The 21,112-nt window shown below is 59.1% G+C and overlaps 2 protein-coding genes and 1 long non-coding RNA gene across 6 annotated transcripts in view; 1 reads left to right on the top strand and 2 right to left on the bottom strand.

The window, feature by feature from the left end:
* The window catches only part of LOC115937673 (uncharacterized), a 29,808-nt gene extending 26,934 nt beyond the window's left edge, over positions 1 to 2,874 (bottom strand). For all 3 annotated transcript variants that reach the window (XR_014143767.1, XR_014143764.1, XR_014143766.1), the window contains exon 1: positions 17 to 2,874. This is a non-coding gene — a long non-coding RNA (uncharacterized LOC115937673). The remainder of the gene's footprint in view (positions 1 to 16) is intronic.
* A 65-nt stretch (positions 2,875 to 2,939) lies between these two features.
* On the top strand, positions 2,940 to 21,029 carry CHERP (calcium homeostasis endoplasmic reticulum protein). 2 transcript variants are annotated; one of them, XM_081814865.1, is made up of 17 exons: positions 2,940 to 3,079; positions 3,389 to 3,562; positions 6,786 to 6,970; positions 7,999 to 8,136; positions 8,443 to 8,594; positions 10,173 to 10,284; positions 10,377 to 10,466; positions 11,796 to 12,030; positions 12,774 to 12,949; positions 15,007 to 15,442; positions 16,556 to 16,794; positions 17,686 to 17,819; positions 18,511 to 18,597; positions 18,959 to 19,102; positions 19,189 to 19,305; positions 19,798 to 19,892; positions 20,162 to 21,029. In XM_081814865.1, the coding sequence occupies exons 1-17, from the start codon at positions 3,055 to 3,057 to the stop codon at positions 20,353 to 20,355; spliced, it is 2,733 nt and encodes a 910-aa protein (XP_081670991.1). In that variant the 5' UTR covers positions 2,940 to 3,054; the 3' UTR covers positions 20,356 to 21,029. The 2 variants fall into 2 exon arrangements, with proteins under 2 accessions (XP_081670991.1, XP_081670987.1); XM_081814861.1 differs by having other exon boundaries at positions 10,140 to 10,284.
* The window catches only part of C1H19orf44 (chromosome 1 C19orf44 homolog), a 23,439-nt gene continuing 15,269 nt past the window's right edge, over positions 12,943 to 21,112 (bottom strand). The window contains exon 10 of the mRNA XM_081814895.1: positions 12,943 to 13,248. The gene's annotated coding sequence lies outside the window, so the exon portion shown is untranslated. The remainder of the gene's footprint in view (positions 13,249 to 21,112) is intronic.

Genomic DNA, 21,112 nt, shown 5'->3' with positions numbered 1-21,112 from the left:
CAGTCCCAACTCATACCTGGGAGTGTCCTCTCCAAGGACGAGAATACTCCTGTTTGTCTCCCCAGGGCAACTCCTGTGTGACCAGAGGCTTGCTCGGCGACGTGATCAGGCCCGAGAAATGGTGCTGCTCCAGGATGGAACAGGACCTTCTCTGTTCCCACATCATTCCTTCCGCCGTGCCTTCAGCTAGTTGACCACAGGGGGTTCTGTTACTGTAGGAACAAGGTGACAGTCACACCAAGCTTTGTCTTTATTGAGACCACAGGTCTGGATGGGCCTGGAGTTCCTTGTCACCCACGACTTTTTCTAATAACAACGTCGATTGTCTATTTGTCAAATTTGAAAGTAATTGTTAAAGCTAAAAGATATATCTATACAGACATCAAAAAGAATTAGGTCTATGTATAGAGACAACAATTTCCAAAATATATTGCTATATAAATGTGCTTGTGAATACAGTTTATTTCTGAAAAGACACACGAAAGACTGGACACAGCAGTTGCCCCTGAAGATATATACACATTTTTTTCACAACTGGCATATGCATATTATTTTATAATCTGCTTTAAAAAATGTGCCAAAAACATTTCCCCTTATTAAATACTCTCTCTTGACTTTGTGTGTCTGTGTACATGATACTGTAGTAATCTAAAGGGATACACTGTAATTAACCAACCCCTATTGCTGCACATTTAAACACCATTTTATGGGATAACTTTGCCACGCACAGTGCAGCCCATACTTCTGATTTGGGATAAATTTCTCACAGCATGTTTGCAGATCAAAGCGGGAATGCATATGGCTTTAACTTCTTTCCATTTTGCCTCTTGAACTTCAGCAAGTTCATCCCATCCAGGAGAGTATATTTTACTTGTTTCCTTAAGAGTTGTGTTTCCGGGTTCCTGGAGACCATCTGTGCAGCAGCCTCTACTTTTGGCAACTCTACTGCTTTCTTCGGACCAGTGGATTCTAATTTGGCCCACTGAAATGAGTCCACTCAGATAAATGTTCAGTCTCAGATAAATGGTGTTTTGTTTCAGATAAATGGTGTTTTAAACATTAAGACGTGAATATATAAAGTGGTCACGAGTCTACAATCTTTTGAAGGGACAGTTGAGTATTATCAGTATTAAATGTGCACATCCTACACTAAAACTCTTTTAGTAGCGGCCTAAAAATGGAACCAACCCCAGAAACTCCACAGAGTCTGGCTTCGATGAATTACTGTACATCCACACCACACTGTCCTATGCAGTCATTAAAAATGACCACACAGATTCATTAACCCGTTTTGGCTCACAGATCCTATTAAGAATCTGAAAAATGCCATGTATCTTTAACTCACGAAAATACATACAGGTACAACAGTGTGCTATCTCTGAATTCCACCCAAGGCAGATCACAAATTAAAACCCCGATATAGATCTTTACTGGCATGTAAAAATACCCACACTATCCACATTACTGAGCTTTATACTAAACAGATCAATCCCACATGTTCCCTTTGCCTGGAGTATCACGTAGCTTGCTCCTGATTAGGATCTCAGTGCAAACCTCACTTCCCAGGGGCAGACCCCACCCTCCTCCCTTATCAAAAACCTGTTTTCCTTAACACCATTGTAATGACGTATTTGTTTACTGATTTACAGGTCTCCACCCCCTACCCAAGACTACAGGCTCAGGAGAGCAGAGCTCAGGCCCAACTCCATCACAAACCACACCCCGCCTGCTTTTCTGTGAACCGAGAATAATCTTTACTAGTGAACATTTGCAATCAATTAATGACAGGAAAGACCAACTTAGAACCGCAAAAAAGCATTCCGTTCTTCTCCTTAGAAGACCTGTATTTTAAAAACTACTTATTAGATTTTGAATGCCACCAATAAAAAATATTAAGGGTATTTTTCTCTTCGGCTATGTAAGTACCTACATGATATACTCAATTTTGCCTCTTGGCCCACATGGCCTAAATATTTGCTATCTGGCCCTTTATAGAATAAGTGTGTCAATTCCTGGCCTAAGGCATTATCTTGCATACAGGAGGCAATCCATAAGCGTCAAATGAGTAAGTCTGGAGCCAAAAAAAGAAGAAAAAATGTATCTGAAATATATGGACATTTATTTGCGTAGAAAAAATAGGGAGGTATAGCCAACCAAGTGTTAACAATGGCAATCTCAGGAAGGTCGGATTACGGGGATGTCCAGTCTACGCTAACATTTACTGCGGCTTGCCATCGTTCTCTTTCCCCACCACGAGCACACGTTCGCTTCGTCATTTGAGAAGCAATGTGACTGCATCTCTGAGGAAGGCGCGCCGTGCGCTCTGGGCGCGCAGTCTAGAAGGCCGGGCACCCGCAGGTCGTGGGCGCTCATTCCACGCCGCTCAAATGACTGCACCGAAGCCCGGCGAGTCCCAAGGGGGACGCAGGGTGAGGCCGACAGGGGTGGAGAGGTCCCCCGCCCCAAAGTCTTCCTTACCAAAGCGTTGGGTCGAGCGAAAGAAACTGAGCGGGAGGATCTTGGGAACCTCAATAGCCCAGTTCCATCCCCTCCACGCCCGTCGCCTCCCGGTTCTACTTCCCGGCGTCGCGGCCCGGGAACCTCTCCGGACGCACCTCACCTCGTAGTCTTCTCACCGCAGCCCCGCGGGGAGGAACTCCCCAGAGTCCTGGTCCAGCGGAGAACGCGGCCTGCCAGGCCCTCCGTCTATGACGCGAGGCCGAGACGACGCCGCGGCCGTGGCTAACGGTAGTCTGCGCCGTTCCAGCCGTTCCGGGGCGTAGCGCGACATCGGCCCACCCCGCGCAAGCGCGGGAAAGCCCCTGCGCGTGCGCATCGCGAGCCCCTACCGCGCTCCCGGCCTCGCGCGGCTTCTTCCCGCGGGCCTTCTGCCCTCACTTCCGCGGTTTCCCGGCGACGGCCGTAAGTGGAGGGCGGAAGCAGCCCGCGAGGCCAGCCGTAAACGGCTCCCTCGCGCCACTTCCGGCCGGCTTCCGCAGACGGGGCTGGTGGGCGATCGTGAGGCGCCGGAGGACGTTCCCTGCGGCCGGAGCCATGGAGATGCCTCTGCCGCCCGACGGTGAGGCCCAGCCTGGGCTCGGGGACCGTTCCTCTCTCCCTGGAATCCCTTCCTGGCCCTCCCCGCCTTCCGGGGTTTCCGGGCCTAGGAGGGGGCGGGGCTCGGCCTCCCGGGTTCGCCTGCGGCCTCTCCCGCGGGTCCCCGCATCCCCGGCGCGCGTGTGGCCCCTATCGGGACCCGTACAAGGGCGGCCTCTCTGGAGCCCAACCCTAGGGACCCCGGCCCGGCGGACGGGGACTGGGACACCAGGGCTCCCGGATTTGGGCGGCCCTCGCTGACGCCCCGCGTGGCCTTTTCTCCGTCCTCCAGACCAGGAACTTCGAAATGTCATCGACAAGCTGGCCCAGTTCGTGGCTCGCAACGGGCCCGAGTTTGAGAAGATGACGATGGAGAAGCAAAAGGACAACCCGAAATTCTCCTTTCTGTTCGGAGGCGAGTTCTACAGTTACTATAAGTGCAAGCTGGCGCTGGAGCAGCAGCAGCGTGAGTTCTCTCCAGCTCTCAGGCCGTCCCTTCGAGCGATTCCTTTCTCCGACTCCAGTTCGGGCTCTGCCACAAACCGCCTTCTTGTGGGCCGCATGCTCTCGCTCTGAAAATGGGGCAGCTGGGCCTTCTTGATGCCTTCCGCTGTTCCCAGGGCCCTGCACCTAGCGGCTGCTGGGCCCGAGTGTAATGGAGAATGAGGTTATCGATCCTTCTCCTGGGCTCCGGATCAGGGATTTCTCTATCGTTTTTTGCAGATGTGATGACTTAGGTCAGCAGAAGTAGAGTGGCTGTTTCGGTGTTTTCTAGGGTGGAAGTGAGAGAAGCTGGACTGGGACCCTCCTGGCAGGCACTGTCCAGCACCCATTGTGAGCTCTCTGTGTAGATGGTCTAGCAAGATTTTTGTGCATTTCAGGTGTTTGCAGTCCAGACCCAAAAGACTTGTTCTTTGGGTTTTAATTTTTGTCAGATGTTTATCGATGTTCACCGGGTTGGGTATCAGGATGCCAGCCCTGCCCTCAAAGAGTTTAAGGTGGGTTTAAGAATCACAGCTGACCTTTGAATAATAGATAAATAGTCACCAGGTGGTGGGGTCCCTGAGGGCAGAGCCCACATCTGTCTTGTTCCATACCACATTTCTAGATACAGTGTTTGAATGAATGAGCAGGGGGCTGCCAAGTAGATGGGCATTGAAAGGTGAATCTTTCCTAGACTACAAGCTCCCTGAGGCCAACCAGACCTTGTTTGGGTCATTGTTGTGCCCTACTACATGGGACTTAGTAGGTGTTCGATAAAAAGTTTGTGAGAAACAGCAAAAGTGCTGTGGTTTGAATAAATACAATGTGTTTAGGGAGCGGTAAGAGAAATCATGAGAGGCCCAGCATGGCTGGAGCATAGAACGTGTGTAGAGGGGGGAAGGGTTTGATCTGGAGTGGTAAATGCCAGGGGGAAAGTTCGGGTTTTCTCCCACAGTCTAGGGTTTCGTCTGGTGCCCAGTTAGGTTTGAGGTGGGGGCGGGGGAGATTTGCCTAAAATTGTAGGCAAATTGTTGTATGCACTTAAGTGTTTTTGGAGCAACCATTCCTTAGCCCTAGCACATCACTTTGAAAACTGCTGCTATAGGCGGTGGAAAGCCACAAGAGAGTTTGAAAAAGGGAGAGGTGGGTCAGGTTTGTGTGGCCAGTGTAGAGGACAGGCTGGAGGGGGCGTGAGTGGAGGCTGCAGACTGGGGAGGTCTGCAGGTGAATGAACAGGGCCGTTGATGGTAAGGTCTGAATTAGGTCAGCAGGTTGAGTAGGAGGGAGTGGGCATGGGGGCAAGTGGGGTTAAGGGGTAGAATTCATTAACTGGGGCATCAGTCGGATATTGATGAGGGTGGCATAACCTGGCAGAGGAAGACTTTGGCTCGCGTGACAGTGAGGTAAGACACTGTTTTCCCTGCAAGGGGAGCCCACTCCCTCCTTGGAGGGTCAGAAATCAGACGCCACTTAGGACTTGGTACTGTAATGGGGGGAAGGATACGGTGCTTCTAGCAGGGGGAGATGGGGGTTCAGGAAATGCCTTCTGCAGGCAACAACGTTTCAGCTGAGATTAAAGAATGTGTCCGAATTAGCCAGATGGAAACAAAGAAGAGAAAAGTGTTCAGGCCGGGGAAAGAGCCTTGGGCTGGGAGTGGGGGGCAATAGCTCAGAGTGGCTAAAGCCCAGAGAAAGGGGGATGCTTGGAGTGGACAGGCCAGGGTGCAGAGGAGGGAGGGCTGGCTGGCCAAGGACTTAGGAGTTCTCCCGGAAGCTTTGGGGAGGCCCTGGAGGATTTCAGGACTGGGTCGTGGAGCGGGCTTAGCCACTGTAGCTGGCGCTGCACCTGGGTAGTTTGAGAAGAGTGAGCCCCGAGGCTTTTCTAGAATGGCGCTTTGCAAAGTCCCGTGAAGGACTAGCTTTTATTTTTCGTTTTGTAGAACTTCCAACCTGTTGTGGAAAGTACACTTTTACAAAATACAATAAAACGTGATCTGTGAAACATCGAGTTGCTATAAAGGTGCCAGAAGGAACCCTTGGCACGTCTATACTTGACTGGTCCGGGTTTTGCCCAGGGCCGGCCCTCAGACCGCACGTGAAACAGCAGCCTCCGGCCGTGCTGTTGAGAAGTACAGGGGCGGGACCCGACGCAGGGAGATCAGTTCCAAGGGTGATGCAGGTGACAGCAGAGTCACTGTAGGGACGGCAGGGACACAGGCTGGAGTGTCATCTAGGAGCCTGACTTCACTACACGGGGTGGCTTGTTAGTGCGAGGTGCAAGGGAGAAAGAAGTGCCCGGACCTTCTGGGCTCCGGGTGTGGGCATAGCCGTGCCAGCCACGGGGGCCGGGAGGGGCCGTGGGGAGGGGAGCACGTGGCGAGAGGACACGCGGGCCTGTGTGCGGTGCCTTTGGAAGGTCAGTGGGCTGTCTGGTCCGTGATCAGATCCATCGCGCGAGGACTCCAGGAGACGGTAGAGGAAGGAGCGTGGCTTGCACACAGTAATTGCCGCCTCGCAGCTCCTGTGTCCCACTGCCCTGTGGCTGGCCCAGGGGAGAGGGCAGACCAGGCATCCCCGCATTCAGGGGTCCAGCAGAGGAAGACAAAGGGGCCTGGGGGTGGCCACACAGGCCACGTGAGACAAGGACCTGAGACGGGGCCACGGGGCTGAGGAAGGATGTCCACAGTGGCCCGGGGTGGGGATGCACAGCCAGACGGCCATGGGCCGACCTAAACGGGAGCTGAAGGATTGAAGATGAGTCTCAGCTATAAGACCGTTGCCAGAGGGCCGGGGGGCAAAGGGAGAGTTTTTACAGACAGAAGCTGCTGAGGAGGTGGCGGGGACAGGACACGAGAGACACCCTTGGGGAGGGCCGTTTGTCCGCCAGTGGCCGTGGTCTGGGTTCAGCCGAGGCTCCGGCCTGGGTGAGGGGTGGAGGGGGATGGGCTTGGTCTCAGCTGGAAGGCCGCTGGGCCAGGCCAGATGGTGGGCGGGAGAGGGGCAAGGTGACGTCCCACCGGAAAGGGTCCAGGGCTCGGGCCCTGTGAGTGGGGGGCCGGGCGCAGAGCGAGGGGGCTGCAGTGCGGCACCGGGGTCCTCTTGTGGGTGGCGAGGATCGGCAGGGGCAGTTTCTGGCTTGGAGCTGCCTGAGCAGCAGCCGAGGGGCCACCTCCTCATGGGGGCCGCCTTTCCTCCTCTCCCGCCAGTCATCTGCAAGCAGCAGGCCCCAGAGCTGGAGCCGGCCGCGGCGCTGCCTCCCCTGCCGCAGCCCCCGCTGGCCCCGGCTGCGCCCATCCCACCGGCCCAGGGAGCCCCATCCATGGACGAGCTCATCCAGCAGAGCCAGTGGAACCTGCAGCAGCAGGAGCAGCACCTGTTAGCCCTCAGACAGGTACGGGCCCGCTCCTCTTCCCTGCTCCCTCCTGCTTCCCCTCCCGCTTCCCCTCCGAGTCCTGAGCTGGCTACCTGGAGCTCAGCCTGCGCCTGCCTCGTACATCAGAAGAGTTCCTCACCACTCGTCAGCAGGAGGATGGGGCTGCCGCCACGTGTGGTGTGTTCAGCTTGACCCCTGATGCTGGGCACGGGTTGCTGCTGCTTGTGGGTGAAATCATGCCACAAGCTCTTTGATGCACGACACCCTTTGTGCGGGGATGGACACCCAAGGTTGGGGGAGTGGCGCACGTTGGAAACTGTGTAACAGTGAAGTCCAGGTGACCTCTGGTGCCCTTGGCTCCGGCTCCTCGCTAGGTCGCCCCAGGCTGTCATGTGGAAGGACCCTTTCGTCCTGGTTTGTCATCGTCTGAGTTTTTGGCCGAGTGCAACAGGATGAATTGCCAGAAAAACAAAACAAGTAAAAAATAAGATCTCTGAAACACTAGCTGCGCTTTTATTACTGGATACAGATGTAAAATTACCGTGATTTTGCCGAAAACCTTCTAGAAAGCTCCCCGTCCATTTCCCCCTCTGTTTCCACACAGAGCTCATGGGGGACCGGGAGGCCCGACGGCCACTTCCCAGTGCGTGGATCTAGTGCGGGGCCCCTTGTCCCTGATGGCTAGTGCGGTGGCTCTCCTTTCCCTTGACTGGCGACAGTCTGGATGTCCTCTCAGTGATGTTGTCTGTCCACACCTATCTCTCGGTTTTTTTTGTTTTTGTTGAATTGATTTGCTGAGGTTCCTCGTTCTTCTGGGTGTTCGTTTTTCTATCCGTCACCTCGGGTCAGACGTCATTTCCTGCTGTGTCCTGTCTTGCTTTATCCTCTGCTTGCCGTGTCCATGGCCGTGACCATGACTGTCCCAGATACCTGTGTCAGGCTTTGAGTGTGACCTCCTGATGCTGGGAGGCAGGGCACAGATGGACCAGGCTAGTCCTGGGCTGAGGTCCCTCCTCACGCAGTCTCCATCCTGCTCGGCCTCCCAGGAGCAGGTGACCGCGGCTGTGGCCCACGCCGTAGAGCAGCAGATGCAGAAGCTCCTGGAGGAGACCCAGTTGGACATGAATGAGTTTGACAACCTGTTGCAACCCATCATCGACACGTGTACCAAAGATGCCATCTCGGTGAGGGGAGGTGGGGGCTGGGGGGGGGTGCTCCCAGAACTTGGTGCTCCTGTTGAGGGGGGGAGCCCGCTGCAGGCTGGGACTGCTCTAGGGGAGCCCTATCTGTCCCTCCCCTTCCCTTGTGAGCACCGTGGGCAGGACAGCACGTGGGCGAGGTGTGCTGCTCACGGGGCCGAGACAGAGCCAGGAGGCAGGCGGCAGCCTCGGTGTGCCCCTGAGCCCTGGGACACCACGCCCTCGGGGTGTGCCCTCACCCTCCCGGGCGCCTGCACACGCTCCGGCTCACCGTCAGCCTGGCTGTTGCAGGCCGGGAAGAACTGGATGTTCAGCAATGCCAAGTCCCCCCCGCACTGTGAGCTGATGGCGGGCCACCTCCGGAACCGCATCACAGCCGACGGGGCGCACTTCGAGCTGCGGCTGCACCTCATCTACCTGATCAACGATGTCCTGCACCACTGGTGAGGGCCCCGCCAGACCCCGCCTTTCCTCTCGCTCTTTCTGGCCCACTACTGGGCTGCCGTGCTGTGCTCAGTAGCCTGGCCTGTCCTGGGACTGTGGGGGCCACTTGTCCAAAGACCCTAGAGGAGGGTTGGTCTGAGCCAGGAGCTCTCCGTCGGGAGGACAGCCCACCCCAATACATCTTGGCCTCTTCCCTGGACCCTTCACTTCACCTGGGCCACTGTCCCCTCCTCGCTCTCCTTGGGGCAGCCTCTGGGTGTCTTTCCGCATCCGTTTGTATCCAGTGCCAGCTTCTCTTCGCGTGATCTACGCACAGACGCCGCCCTGTCACCTGACTCTGCTGCAGGGTCCCCCCCATGGGGTCCTCTCTGCTACCCTCTGTCCCACCCCGCTAAGACCAGCCCCCAGCCCCCCTCCCCCCAGCCCTCCCAAGGCCAGGCTGGTGTTTGCTCCTGTGCCGCGTCTGGTCCCTTATGATAGAGGTTCACTTAACAAACCCAGACACCTGGGCCAGAGCAGGCCCGGGGAGGGGACCGGCGGAAGCGCACGTTGCTCGCGAGGCTGGCGCTCAGCCGTCCGGACTGGCTGTCAAGTTTGGCTTTGAGCTTGGCCTGGCCAAAGGGGACGGCTCCCGTGAGAGCAGCAGAAACAGACTCTGCCTCTCCCCCACCCTTCCCCCATCTTGCTCCATCTCCTGCTGTGTGTGTGCGCAGCCCGGGTCCCCGCCCCTCTGCGCCCCGTTTCCTGTGCCACACTGGCCACTCCCTGCCTCGTCCCTCTATTTCTCTGCTGTTGGGAGGTCAGCAGCTGCTCAGAACCTTCTTGGCTCTCCTGCTTCCACCAGCCGCTCTGCTGACCAGGGCAGCTATGCAGGGCCATGGCCCGTTGCTGGCAGTTGTCCAGCCATGCCGCTCTTGAGCTGTGCTCTGCCCAGAAGCCGCGTGCCGCTCACCCTGTCCCCCTCCCCTCCCTGTCCCGGCGTCCCAGCCCCGCACTCACTGCTGGCTCTGAGCACCCTTGGTGAGCTTGGTGCTGGGAGGGCTTCTGGTTGCTCGCCTCCGACACCGCATCCTCCTCCAGGAGGCCACATGCGTGCCATCGGCCTCTGTCGCCTTACGGCACAGCCCCAGGGGCCTCTGCAGCGCCCCCGGGAGGATGGGAGAGCAGGCTGCCTGGCGTGCCCGCACGCTCCCTCTGCCTCCCGAAAGCGGGGCTGAAGCCGAGGTCTTGTGCACAGGGGGTGACAGGGCTGAGGGAGGCCACGTGGACAGCTGGGGCTCCTACGGTCCTCGGGTCCGTGGGTCCGTGTGTCTTTGCGCCACCCCGGGAGGGAAGGCTTATTTTTCTGATGAGACCAGGGTGATAGCCCTTGCTCTGAACGTCCCCAGGCTGCTCTTTGCCTCCTCCCACTGCTGTCGGCCTGTCCCTTGGGCCCAGGTGCCAGCACAGGTCTTGTAGGGAGCCCAACCCGCGTCCCGAGAAGGCAGAGGGTGCTGTGGCTGGAGCCGCAGTGGTAACGGGCGCGTGGCCGGGTCCCGCCCCAGGGCCCTGACGCGCGGAAGGTCTCTCCCTCACAGCCAGCGCAAGCAGGCCAGGGAGCTGCTGGCCGCCCTGCAGAAAGTCGTGGTGCCCATCTACTGCACCAGCTTCTTGGCTGTGGAGGAGGACAAGCAGCAAAAGATCGCCCGGGTACGTGGGGCAGCTGGGAGAGGGAAGGCGGGGGGGACGGGGCACGCTGGTTTTCCTGCTGACGCGGCCTCCCCCTCCTGCCCCACACCCAGCTCCTGCAGCTCTGGGAGAAGAATGGCTATTTTGACGACTCCATCATCCAGCAGCTTCAGAGCCCGGCTCTGGGGCTCGGCCAGTACCAGGTGGGTGTCCTCCGCACCCGCACGGCGCCCTGGGACCGGGGTGGCTATCCGCAGAGGGAGTGGCGGCCACCACCACAGCACGTTCCCGGAAGTCAGGTGGCCTGCAGCCCCCGCCTGAGGGGCTGGGAACGGCTGGTGGGCTGGTGAGCTCAGAGGCCAGGTAGCATTTTCCAGACAGGCTCCCACCTGTGTCTGGACTGGTGGTGAGCAGCAGCCTCTGGGGGCTCCTGTCCCATCCACCGTGACCAGTGAGCCCTTCCCAGGTGAGCCCGCCGGACTGCATTTCCTGGCGCCCCTGTGGCCAGCTTGCCCTGCCCAGGCACAGCTACTGGCGGTGTCTTTGGCCCGTCGGCTCTGGTCCTCCGGGCTGGCTTCTGCACAACGGAAGCGTAAGCAAGCCTCGGTGTCGTCTAGGCTGCCGCGGTCACGTTGTGCGTAGGCAGCGTTCCCCGTGTGCACGTCTGCCTTCTCTCCGGGGAGGCATCTGCTCAGAGGACGGGGGTGGGGGGCCGGCCAGGTCTCCTTGGTCACTTCTGCTGTGGTGCCGGCATCGCGGCCCCATCCGCAGCTGCTAGAAGAAAAGGTAGAGCTCATGCCCCCTTTTCTCAGGCTGAGAGCGGTCGTTTTTTTCTGCAAGGATCTGGCTGAATGTTGGAAGCTGTGTTGACCGTTTCTGTGTGATGGTCTGGAACACCCCCCTCCCCACAGGGGAGAAGCTTTCATACTCAGGCCAGTGAGGAACATGCGTGTTATGCTTTTAAAATTTCCCCCCCGTTTTTTGTTGTTAAATAAAGCAGCAGACTTATTGCAGCCTATCACAGTGGTGTGAACTGCTTTGTCCCTCCTGAGTTGGTGACCGCCACTCAGGTTTACTCAGCTGCCCTGGTCCCTTCTCGTTACCTCACTGAGTTCTCCTCCAAAATTCTTGGAGGGGGGTCCTGTTACTGTTCTGTTTTACAGCTGAGGAAACCGAGGCTCAGCGAGGTTGGGACTTGCTCAAAGCCAGGTGGCGAGTGAGCGGCATGGCCCGTGACGGCGGCCTGGAACGCTTGTCCAGGTCGTGTCTGTAACGGTCGTGTGATAGGACAGGGTGTGGCTGTCGTTGCGCCTTCCCGTTAGCAGGGACTCCCAAACCTCGCTGAATCTAGCATCCTCGTGACCAGCTTTGGGCTGGAGTGAGATGCTCTGTGCTTGTGTAGACTGTACTGCTCCGAGCTCCCCGGGCTTTCCAGGGCTTGTTCCCTGAGTGGCTCCAGAAGGGGTGGGACTCGGCAGCAGGCCCCGAAGAGTCCATCCCGAGTGCCGGCTGCTCTCCGCTCTCCCTGCCAGGCAACACTCATCAATGAGTACTCTTCGGTGGTCCAGCCGGTGCAGCTCGCCTTCCAGCAGCAGATCCAGACCCTGAAGACGCAGCACGAGGAGTTCGTCAACAGCCTGGCCCAGCAGCAGCAGCAGCAAATTCAGATGCCACAAATGGAGGCCGAGGTCAAGGCCACCCCGCCGCCACCTGCCCCACCGCCGGCCCCCACGCCCGCTCCTGCCATCCCGCCAACCACCCAGCCTGGTACGGGGCTCCCTGGGGGGCCGCTCCAAGAAAGCAGCCTTTTCCCCCCAAACAAGGGCTCTGGTTCTGTGGGCCCGGTTCTAGGGCCGGATTCTAACCTGTTCCCAAACACCAGGCCCAAGGATTTCATAGGCAAATGCCACCAAACCTTACAGCTCAGGGGAGTCCTTTCCTGTACAACCATTCCAGAGAACACAGAGAAAAAGCTGCCCAAATCAGCTTTCGAGACCAGGCTAACTTTATACCAGATGGACAAAGAAAAGGAAGTATGGATATCAGGCACTCACTCCTTTTGAACAAAGATGCAGAAATACTTAACACTTGAAATCTAGCAAAGCATTAAAAAAGATACACCATGATGAGAGAGGATTTGCCCCAGGAATGTGCAAGGATGGTTTAGCACTTAGAAGTCTCATAAGACAAATGAGGTGGGAAAGAATGATCTTTCAAGTAGACACGGAAAGGGTTTTTAATAAAATTCAGTAATGAAAATTTTTGAGCAAGCTAGAATAGGTACAGAGTAAGTTAAGGTTTCAAAGAAGGGGGCGTGCCCCGTGGGAGGTCAGCCTCCCCGCCGCTCGCTGCCCTCCTGGAGGCCATCAATTTCGGGTGGGCTCATGCAGCAAGGATTTCCCGAGATGTAAAGGCCCAGCCTGGGTTGGTCCTGGATGGTTGTTGAACATGGTTTCAGGCGGTGCTCGCTGACCATTGCCTCTGCTAACCACCCTCTTGCCTGGCTCTAGATGACAGCAAGCCTCCCATCCAGATGCCCGGCTCCTCTGAGTATGACGGCTCGGGAGGAGTCCAGGATCCTGCGTCTGGCGGCCCCCGGGGCCCTGGGCCCCACGATCAGATCCCACCCAACAAGCCCCCGTGGTTTGACCAGCCTCATCCCGTTGCTCCTTGGGGCCAGCAGCAGGTATTTTCCCAGACTTGTGGGGGCGGGTGGACCCTCTCCTGTGTGGTTCAGCGGGCTGGTAGTGGCTTGCTGGGGAAGCAGAGATTTCTGCAGCGGGGCCCAGGCTGGGCGGGTGGGGGCAGGCCAGGACAGTCAGGGCTTCACACCCGACCGGCGCTGACCACCCGGACCTCTTAGGAACATTGGTTCCTGTGTTCCTATGAGGGCTGGGCAATTTCAAATGGTCAAATACAGCAAGGTGAGCGGTTTCCGTCCACTTTCTAACTGGTTCAGCCAGCACGGGGCCAACATTTGTCTCCCTGGAAAGAACATTGTGCTTGCATGAGGAAAGGGAAGGTCGGACATGTAGGGCTGGTGGTGCTTTCTGGGGCAGAGATGCTGGTCACTCCCTCTGGTTCTTTGGGGTCAGAAACTTCTAGGCCAGGGCAGGGGTCATCTCATCCAGCTTAGCATGACTGGGAAACGCTGGAAGCATCCACTTGCTCTCTGGCCACTGGATCTGATCCAGTGGAGCCTTTGGGCACAGCCCGGGCCTTTCCTGGACGTCCACCTTCCCCTTGACGGGGCCTAGTGGTTGCGGCCCTGCCAGGTGACTGGGGAGGGCGGGAGGGAGACTGCTCTGGACTGACAAATGGGGCTTATGGCTTTGAGTTGCCCATTGTACCCCTCCCCGCCCCATACCTGAGCTTCAGGAGAAGAGATTACTTAATTTCACAAAAGATTAGGTATATCCGTAAAATCAGCTCCCACCTATGAATGCCAGTTGTGAGCCATGTGGTATCAGGCATTTTATGGGCGCCGTCTGATGAGGGAACAGTTCTCATACCCCTTGTGTAGGTGTCTCCACGGTCAGCCTTCTTTCTGGGGGCTTGTGGGATGGGCTCATGATGACAAGGGTCCCCTCGCTGAGGGTCTGCAGAGGTACTCTTGGCCTGGCCTGCCCACGTGGGATCTTACACATTTTGAAGTAACGTTTTTAAAATATTGACTTATTGATTTGATTTGATTAGATTTTTGGTAGACTCCACACCCAGCGTGGAGCCCAGTGCAGGGCTTGAACTCAGCGGCCCCAAGATCATGATCTGAGCTGAGATTAAGAGTCGGATGCCTAACCGACTGAGCCACCCAGGCACTCCGAAATAATTCCCATATTTAGAATCTGGCTGACTTCTTTTTTTTTTTTTTTTAAAGATTTTATTCATTTATTTGACAGAGAAAGACACAGCGAGAGAGGGAACACAAACGGGGAGTGGGAGAGGGAGAAGCAGATTCCCTGCGGATCAGGGAGCCCGATGCGGGACTCGATCCCGGGACTCCAGGATCATGACCTGAGCCAAAGGCAGTCGCTTAACCAACTGAGCCACCCAGGCGCCCCCTGGCTTTCTGACTTCTTGAAAGACCTGAGGGTGTGTGTGGCCCAGGCCCGCCTCTGTGGGCATTCCACAGGGCCAACCAGCTGTGACCCTGAAGATGGGCCCCCTGGTCATCCACTCCTAGGCATATCCCACCCTGGCCCTGAGTTTGGGGTTAAAATCCCAGTTTTAAGTCTCACAGCAGCAGCTGAGATCCAGAGCTTATGTTCTCTCCCACCCACAGAAAGACATTTCCTGCGACAGGATTTGAGAGCAAGTAGTCAATATGGGAGGTGACCCAGAAGACCACGCAGGGCACGGGGGAACGTGACAGGGAAGGGGCTGTCGCGTGGGTCCCTGGGGCCCAGCTCCTCCCTGCACTCTGCAAGCCGTGGGGCATGCACCTCTGCACCGGCCACCCAGGGGCGCGGGAATCGGAGTGCGCCGGGCAGCTTCCGGATCAGGCAGCCGAGCTGGGAGTGTTGGGATCCCTGGCGCTGGGGGCCTGCCCAGCTCGGGTGTGGGCACGGGAAACCCTTGGTGTCTGAGCCCAGGCACCCCAGCCTCCGCTGCACGGCACAGCGAAGGAGGCAGCACCGGGGCCGGGGCCAGGTCGCCTCCACGGTTGGAGAGCCGCGCCACGGATGTGTGGCCGGCAGTCGGCCAGGCCTCGGGAGGGGCTCACGTCCGCCCCTTGCCTTGCAGCCTCCCGAGCAGCCGCCCTACCCGCACCATCAGGGCGGGCCGCCCCACTGTCCTCCCTGGAACAACAGCCACGAGGGCATGTGGGGCGAACAGCGCGGGGACCCCGGCTGGAACGGCCAGCGCGACGCGCCCTGGAACAGCCAGCCCGACCCCAACTGGAACAGCCAGTTCGAGGGCCCCTGGAACAGCCAGCACGAGCAGCCGCCATGGGGCGGGGGCCAGCGCGAGCCGCCCTTCCGCATGCAGCGGCCGCCGCACTTCCGGGGCCCCTTCCCGCCGCACCAGCAGCACCCACAGTTCAACCAGCCGCCGCACCCCCACAACTTCAACCGCTTCCCGCCCCGCTTCATGCAGGACGACTTCCCCCCGCGGCACCCCTTTGAGCGGCCGCCCTACCCTCACCGCTTCGACTACCCCCAGGGGGACTTCCCTACTGGTGAGTGCCAGGGTGCCTTCCGCAGGGACCGGCCCCCATCCTGCCCCTTGTTCCCTGGGTGGTGCTGCTTCACGTCATCGCTGCGGGACCTGGGAGGTCCCCTGACTCAGGGGCGGGGTGGGGCGGGGGGGTCCTGGGATGGTGTAGAAGCCCCGTCCGGGCCCTGGGGAAAGTGGGGAGACAAGACGGGCAGCCTGGGTGCAGGCACGTGGCACACACTGGGCGGCCGTAGAGGTGAGGTCCCGTTCCCGCTGCCCACACACCCGGGGAGGGGGAAGGATAAGGGCCCTCCGGAAGGAGAGTCACTCGCAAGCCCCACAGCGGATGGGCGGGCAGGGCAGGGGGTTCAGGACCCACGGCACCTGCGGGGCCCTTCCCCATTCCCTGTCTCGCTGTTTTCACCAGCTTTTTTCATTGCTTTTCTTTGAAGGATCTTTAGACTTTTTGATTTTTCTTTTTTCAAGAAAAATTCGTTTCTACTCTCTTGTTGCTTCTATTTTTACTTTAAACTCTGTTCTCGGCTACAAATTGAGCTGAGACCACCGAGCACACATATGGCCGGTACGCGCTTCCCGGGGCTGTGGTAACAAAGCTCCCAGCGGGTGGCTTCCCCCCAGCTCTGGGGGCTGGGAATCTGAGACCATGGGGTCTTCTCCCCATCTTCACATCCTCCTCCCTCTGGGCGCATCGGTTTCCCGTGCCCCTTAGCAGGATGCCAGTTACGTCGGATCGGGGCCCACCTGCGGGATCTCACCTCAAGCGAATCACCTTTTTAAAATGCCCTTTCTCCAAATACGGCAATACCGATTCGGCCCGTAATGTTGCTACTTTAAGATTTTGTGATTTCCCTTGTTCCTCCTTCCACCTTGGGTCGTGTTGTGGGTGCAGGACAGGTCCGCCCAGGCCCGGCCCCTCCCCACCTGGCTACATCACCCCGGGCGGCGAGCAGCAGCGGGAGAGGAGTGCTGGACAGCACTGCCCAGAGGCAGGTGTGGGCCCCCTCATCGAAGCCCCCTGCCCGGGCACTCGTCCCCTTGGATGTCTCGACTGCGCCATGGGCACCACCCAGCGCACGACTGCCCAGTAGGCCTGAGAGGAGTTTCTGTTTTGCAGAGATGGGACCCCCTCACCACCACCCTGGCCACCGCATGCCTCATCCTGGGATCAACGAGCACCCACCCTGGGGTGGGCCCCAGCACCCCGACTTCGGCCCTCCTCCCCATGGCTTCAATGGGCAGCCCCCCCACATGCGGCGACAGGGCCCTCCCCACATCAACCACGACGACCCTAGCCTGGTGCCCAACGTGCCCTACTTCGATCTGCCCGCGGGGCTCATGGCCCCCCTCGTGAAGGTAACGTCGCCACGGCGAGCACCCAGCTTCGTAGCACACACTCGTGCCGTTCCTCGGCCTCCCCATGAGAAGTTCATGCGTGGCGCCCATTTCCCGGCAGGGGGCAGACGCTGCTTCCCAGGTCCCCTTCCCGCTTGTTGCTACGCCCAGCGAACGGGACTAGTCAGTGGGAATGCGTCTGAGCCGGTGCCTCTTCCTCATCTTGAATTCCTGAGGCAAAATGAGCAAGGCCTGTGTGCCCTCCGCTTGCTCCGCACGTCCCTCCCGGTGGGCTGCACGCCTTGTGGCCTGAGTGGGCCGGGCCGGGTGCGAGGTGCGGGTCCCTCTTGGTCCTGGCCCTGGGAAGCTACCGTGTCCAGGGCCGACAGTGGAGGGCTTTCTCAGAGAAGGGGGCGGCCTCTGAGCTGGGCCTGCGGGGGCCACGGGAGGGGCAGCGCCGGGGGGCGGCGAGGGCGGCGAGGCCGATCGGGAGCAGCTCCGGAGACCTGAGGGAGGAGCCGCCATCAGACCGGAGGTTGAGAAGGGCCACGCTGGGGCAGCAGGGCGAGCTGAGCTGGCTTCTGGCGAGCGGATTCCCTGCGTGGGGGTCCCGGGGTAGGACTCGGGAGCACGGGGCAGAGTGTGCGGGTGGCGGCATCTGGGACCCGTATCGTGTCTGAGGAAACCGAGGGGTCTTTCCGTCACCTCAGCTTGGAGGCTGTGTCTCACGTGTTTTCTGGAGAGGCCTTTATTGGCCCCAAGGAAGTCCTCTGCCGCCTCACTTAGGAGTCAGATCATGGGCATGGGGTAACCCTGTGTGCCCCTGGCCCTGCTCCTTGGTCGCTGCAGCACGCCGGGTGGGCCTGAGGGCGGCTCTGGCAGGGGGGCTGACAGCTGTGTTCCCCACTGCAGCTGGAAGACCACGAGTACAAGCCTTTGGACCCAAAAGACATCCGCCTCCCGCCCCCCATGCCGCCCAGCGAGAGGCTGCTGGCGGCCGTGGAGGCCTTTTACAGCCCCCCCTCCCACGACAGGCCCAGGAACAGGTACGGCACTTGGAGGGGGGGCGGCCTCTGTCTCCTCTCCTGGCCTGACCTCCCCCCGAGTTTGCTTCATGCCCACGGGTGCCTTCTGCCCGGGGACCCGGGGTGGTGGGAGGCCCAGGTGAGGAAGGGGGCGGCCTGTAAAGCCAGGCCGAGTTCGGGCCCGTCGCTCCCCTGGCCGTGGGTAACGTGTGTCCCACGTACGGCAGCTCTCAGTGGAGGGCCTCTCTGGTGGGGACACGTTGGGGCAAGTTGCCGTCTCCGGCGTGGCGTGTTTCAGAAGCTGGCAGTCGCATGCCCCAGGCTTTGTCACGAGCCCCCTCAGGACACCCTCCAGCGGACTCGTCACCAGTCCGGCTAGAACTGCCTCCTGCCTGGTGCTGGTTCACAGGCCTGTCCATCTAGGAGTCAGAGCTCCTTGTCCCCAGTTAGTTAGATCACAGGCCGTAGGAGCCATCTGAGCTATTCTGGGAAACATCGATGTGGAAAAGGCACAGGAGCCAGGCGTGCGCCCTGCCGCTCTCCTTCCCCGCACGGTGCCGGACCCCGCTGGGCGTCCGAGCGAGGGCGGGAGGGAAGGGGGGCTGCACGCCCGGACGCGTGTCCGCTGGGGTTTACTCCTGCTGACCTGCACCTGAGTTCCCGGCGGGAGGGAGGCGGGCAGGGTCACACAGGAAACGCCCCTGTCTTACAGCGAAGGCTGGGAGCAGAATGGCCTCTATGAGTTCTTTCGAGCAAAAATGCGGGCGCGGCGGAGGAAGGGCCAGGAAAAGCGCAACAGGTGAGCACGTGGGTTCCTGCACGCGGTGGGCCCGCGTCCCCAGCCAGAGTGGGCCCCTGCCCGGGCCACCGTCAGACGCCCTGACGGACCCGCCATCCAGCCATGCCTGGGCTGTCCTGTCTCCCCCACCGGGCCAGAGGGAGGGCGGTCCTGTCTCTGCTCGGGTCTGCGGTGGGTTTTCCTCCAGGGCCCCCTTAACGCCTAAGACGCTAGCCCAGGAGAGCTTTGCCGTCGTGCGTGATCAACCGCGCGCTGGGAGCCTGGTCCTCTGAGGGGACCAGGCAGGTCTGCACCCAGCCCCGCCCGCCTGGGGTCTTCCGGAAAGTTCGGGGCTTGCCGCTCACCAGGCCTCTCTCTGCAGCGGCCCCTCACGGTCCCGGAGCAGATCCAAAAGCCGGGGGCGCTCTTCCTCCCGCTCCAACTCGAGGTCGTCCAAGTCATCAGGCTCGTACTCCAGGTCCAGATCGCGCTCGTGCTCGCGCTCCTATTCCCGCTCCCGCTCCAGGTAGGCGGGGGGGCCGCGCGCGCCCGCCGAGGCTCCTGTGGGGCGCCCGTGGCCGCCGCCCACCGCCAGCTCTGTCCTCCCCGCAGGAGCCGCAGCCGCTCCCGCTCGTCCCGCAGCCGCTCCCGCTCCCGCTCCCGCTCGCGCTCCAAGTCCTACTCCCCAGGAAGGAGACGTCGGTCGCGGTCCAGGAGCCCCACCCCGCCGTAAGATTTCTGTCTTAACTGTCCAGTGACCGCTGGTCGCGCCGGAGCCCTCTGACGCTTTGCTGTCAGTGTGGAGACCTGTCGGTGGAAGATGCGCTCCCGGGGGCCCATGCTGAGGTGGCCCCTCAGGGACCCCGAGTCCTAGCACAGTGACAGCGGTGCCTCCTCGTCTCACGCCTCGCTCTTATCTGTTGATGGTAATGTCGTAAAGCGTGAGGTAGCAGCCGGGCTGTCTCTGAGCCTGTCGGGGGTTCCGTGCGACCTGCCCTTGCTGCTCGGTGTGGGGCAGGGCCCAGGGGAGGGAGCTCCCCTACCTGGCACCCGAAGATGACGGAGAAGGCGGCTAGAGAGCCGGGATGTGTGTGTGTCCCCGCGTGCCCCTCTAACGCTGGTGAATGTTCACGTCCGCCACACGCTGTAATGTTCTCAGAGTTTTCATTCCAATAAATGTATCGACTCTTTTTTAAAAAACGTAACCTGTCTTAATTTTAGTTCCTCGGCTGGTCTGGGTTCTAATTCAGCACCTCCTATACCTGATTCAAGGCTCGGGGAAGAGAACAAAGGACATCAGATGCTGGTGAAAATGGGTAAGGTTCCTGGGAAGAACCACCACCTGCTTTGGGCTTTCAGGGCTGGGGAGCCAGAGAAGGTTCCGGCTCGCTGCCAGAACTAGCAAGGGTGAACCCGCCGAGTTCTCGCTGCACGTTCTTTCTCACTGCAGCCGCCTCACGTGTGTAAAACCACACGGGCGCGTGTCATTCAGCTCTGCACGTGAAGTCTTGCTTAAGTTCATGGATAAATGGGCCAAATTTCGACTTCCGTGGGTTGTAACTGCCCTCCCCCCTTTCTTCTTAAGGCTGGAGTGGATCTGGTGGCCTCGGCGTGAAAGAGCAAGGGATCCAGGACCCCATCAAGGGGGGGGACGTCCGGGACAAGTGGGACCAGTACAAGGGTGTGGGCGTGGCCCTGGACGACCCCTACGAGAACTACCGCCGGAACAAGAGCTACTCCTTCATTGCCCGCATGAAGGCCAGGGACGAGTGCAAGTAGGCGCTCTGCGGGCAGGAGCCGTTGGGACCTTCCTGGCTTACTGGCAGTGACAGACGGTAGGGACAGCTCGGTGGTCAGTCTCCATCCTTGGGGAGCGACAGAAGAGAAGGAAGACGACAGCATGCCTAGGGAGAGGGCCGTGCTCCAGAGCGTGGGGGGCCCCAGGCCCCGCCTGCAAACCAGCTCTCCCGTAGAAGCCAGAACCCGCCCGGAGATGCCCCGGCCGCCCAGCCACAAGCCTCCTTCCCTTGACGGAGAAGTGAGAAACCCGAGACCCTCCACCCCTGGATACGAATTCCCGACACCTGAAGACACGGCTGTTCACACCTCCCCGCAGTCCGCTCGGAGCTGCCACCTAGGCTGGGAGGAGCTTGTGGAGGACGGGCCCTGGGCCAGGCGCCGGTTACAAACAGAAAATCAGACCCTTTCTGATTGGCAGAGTTACACAGGGCTTTCATTTTTACTCTAGATGTTTAGTTTTAGAGAAGGGAATGTTACTCTCAGAGGATCCAGGTGAGAATTTGAAACCTGATTCCTCTAAGATGTGCTCACGGCCCGTAGTTCAGTTACTTTAGTTGAGTTGAAATTTTGTCCCCAAACGTTAGCCACTCGCGGTCCCTGCAGAAACAAAGGTTCTAAGGAAGCTGATCTGAGGCATCTTCAGGTCACGGAGTGACGCCCTCGGAGAGCCTGCACTCTTAGTGTCTCTGCGTGTGTTTCTCACTTAGAGGAACCCAACACCAGCGCTCACACGGAC

Source organism: Leptonychotes weddellii, chromosome 1 (assembly GCF_054177405.1).
Source record: "Leptonychotes weddellii isolate Sample4059 chromosome 1, ASM5417740v2, whole genome shotgun sequence".
NCBI lineage: Eukaryota > Metazoa > Chordata > Mammalia > Carnivora > Phocidae > Leptonychotes > Leptonychotes weddellii.
Note: the sequence above shows the minus strand (reverse complement) of the source record. Positions and strands in the feature narration are given on the sequence as shown.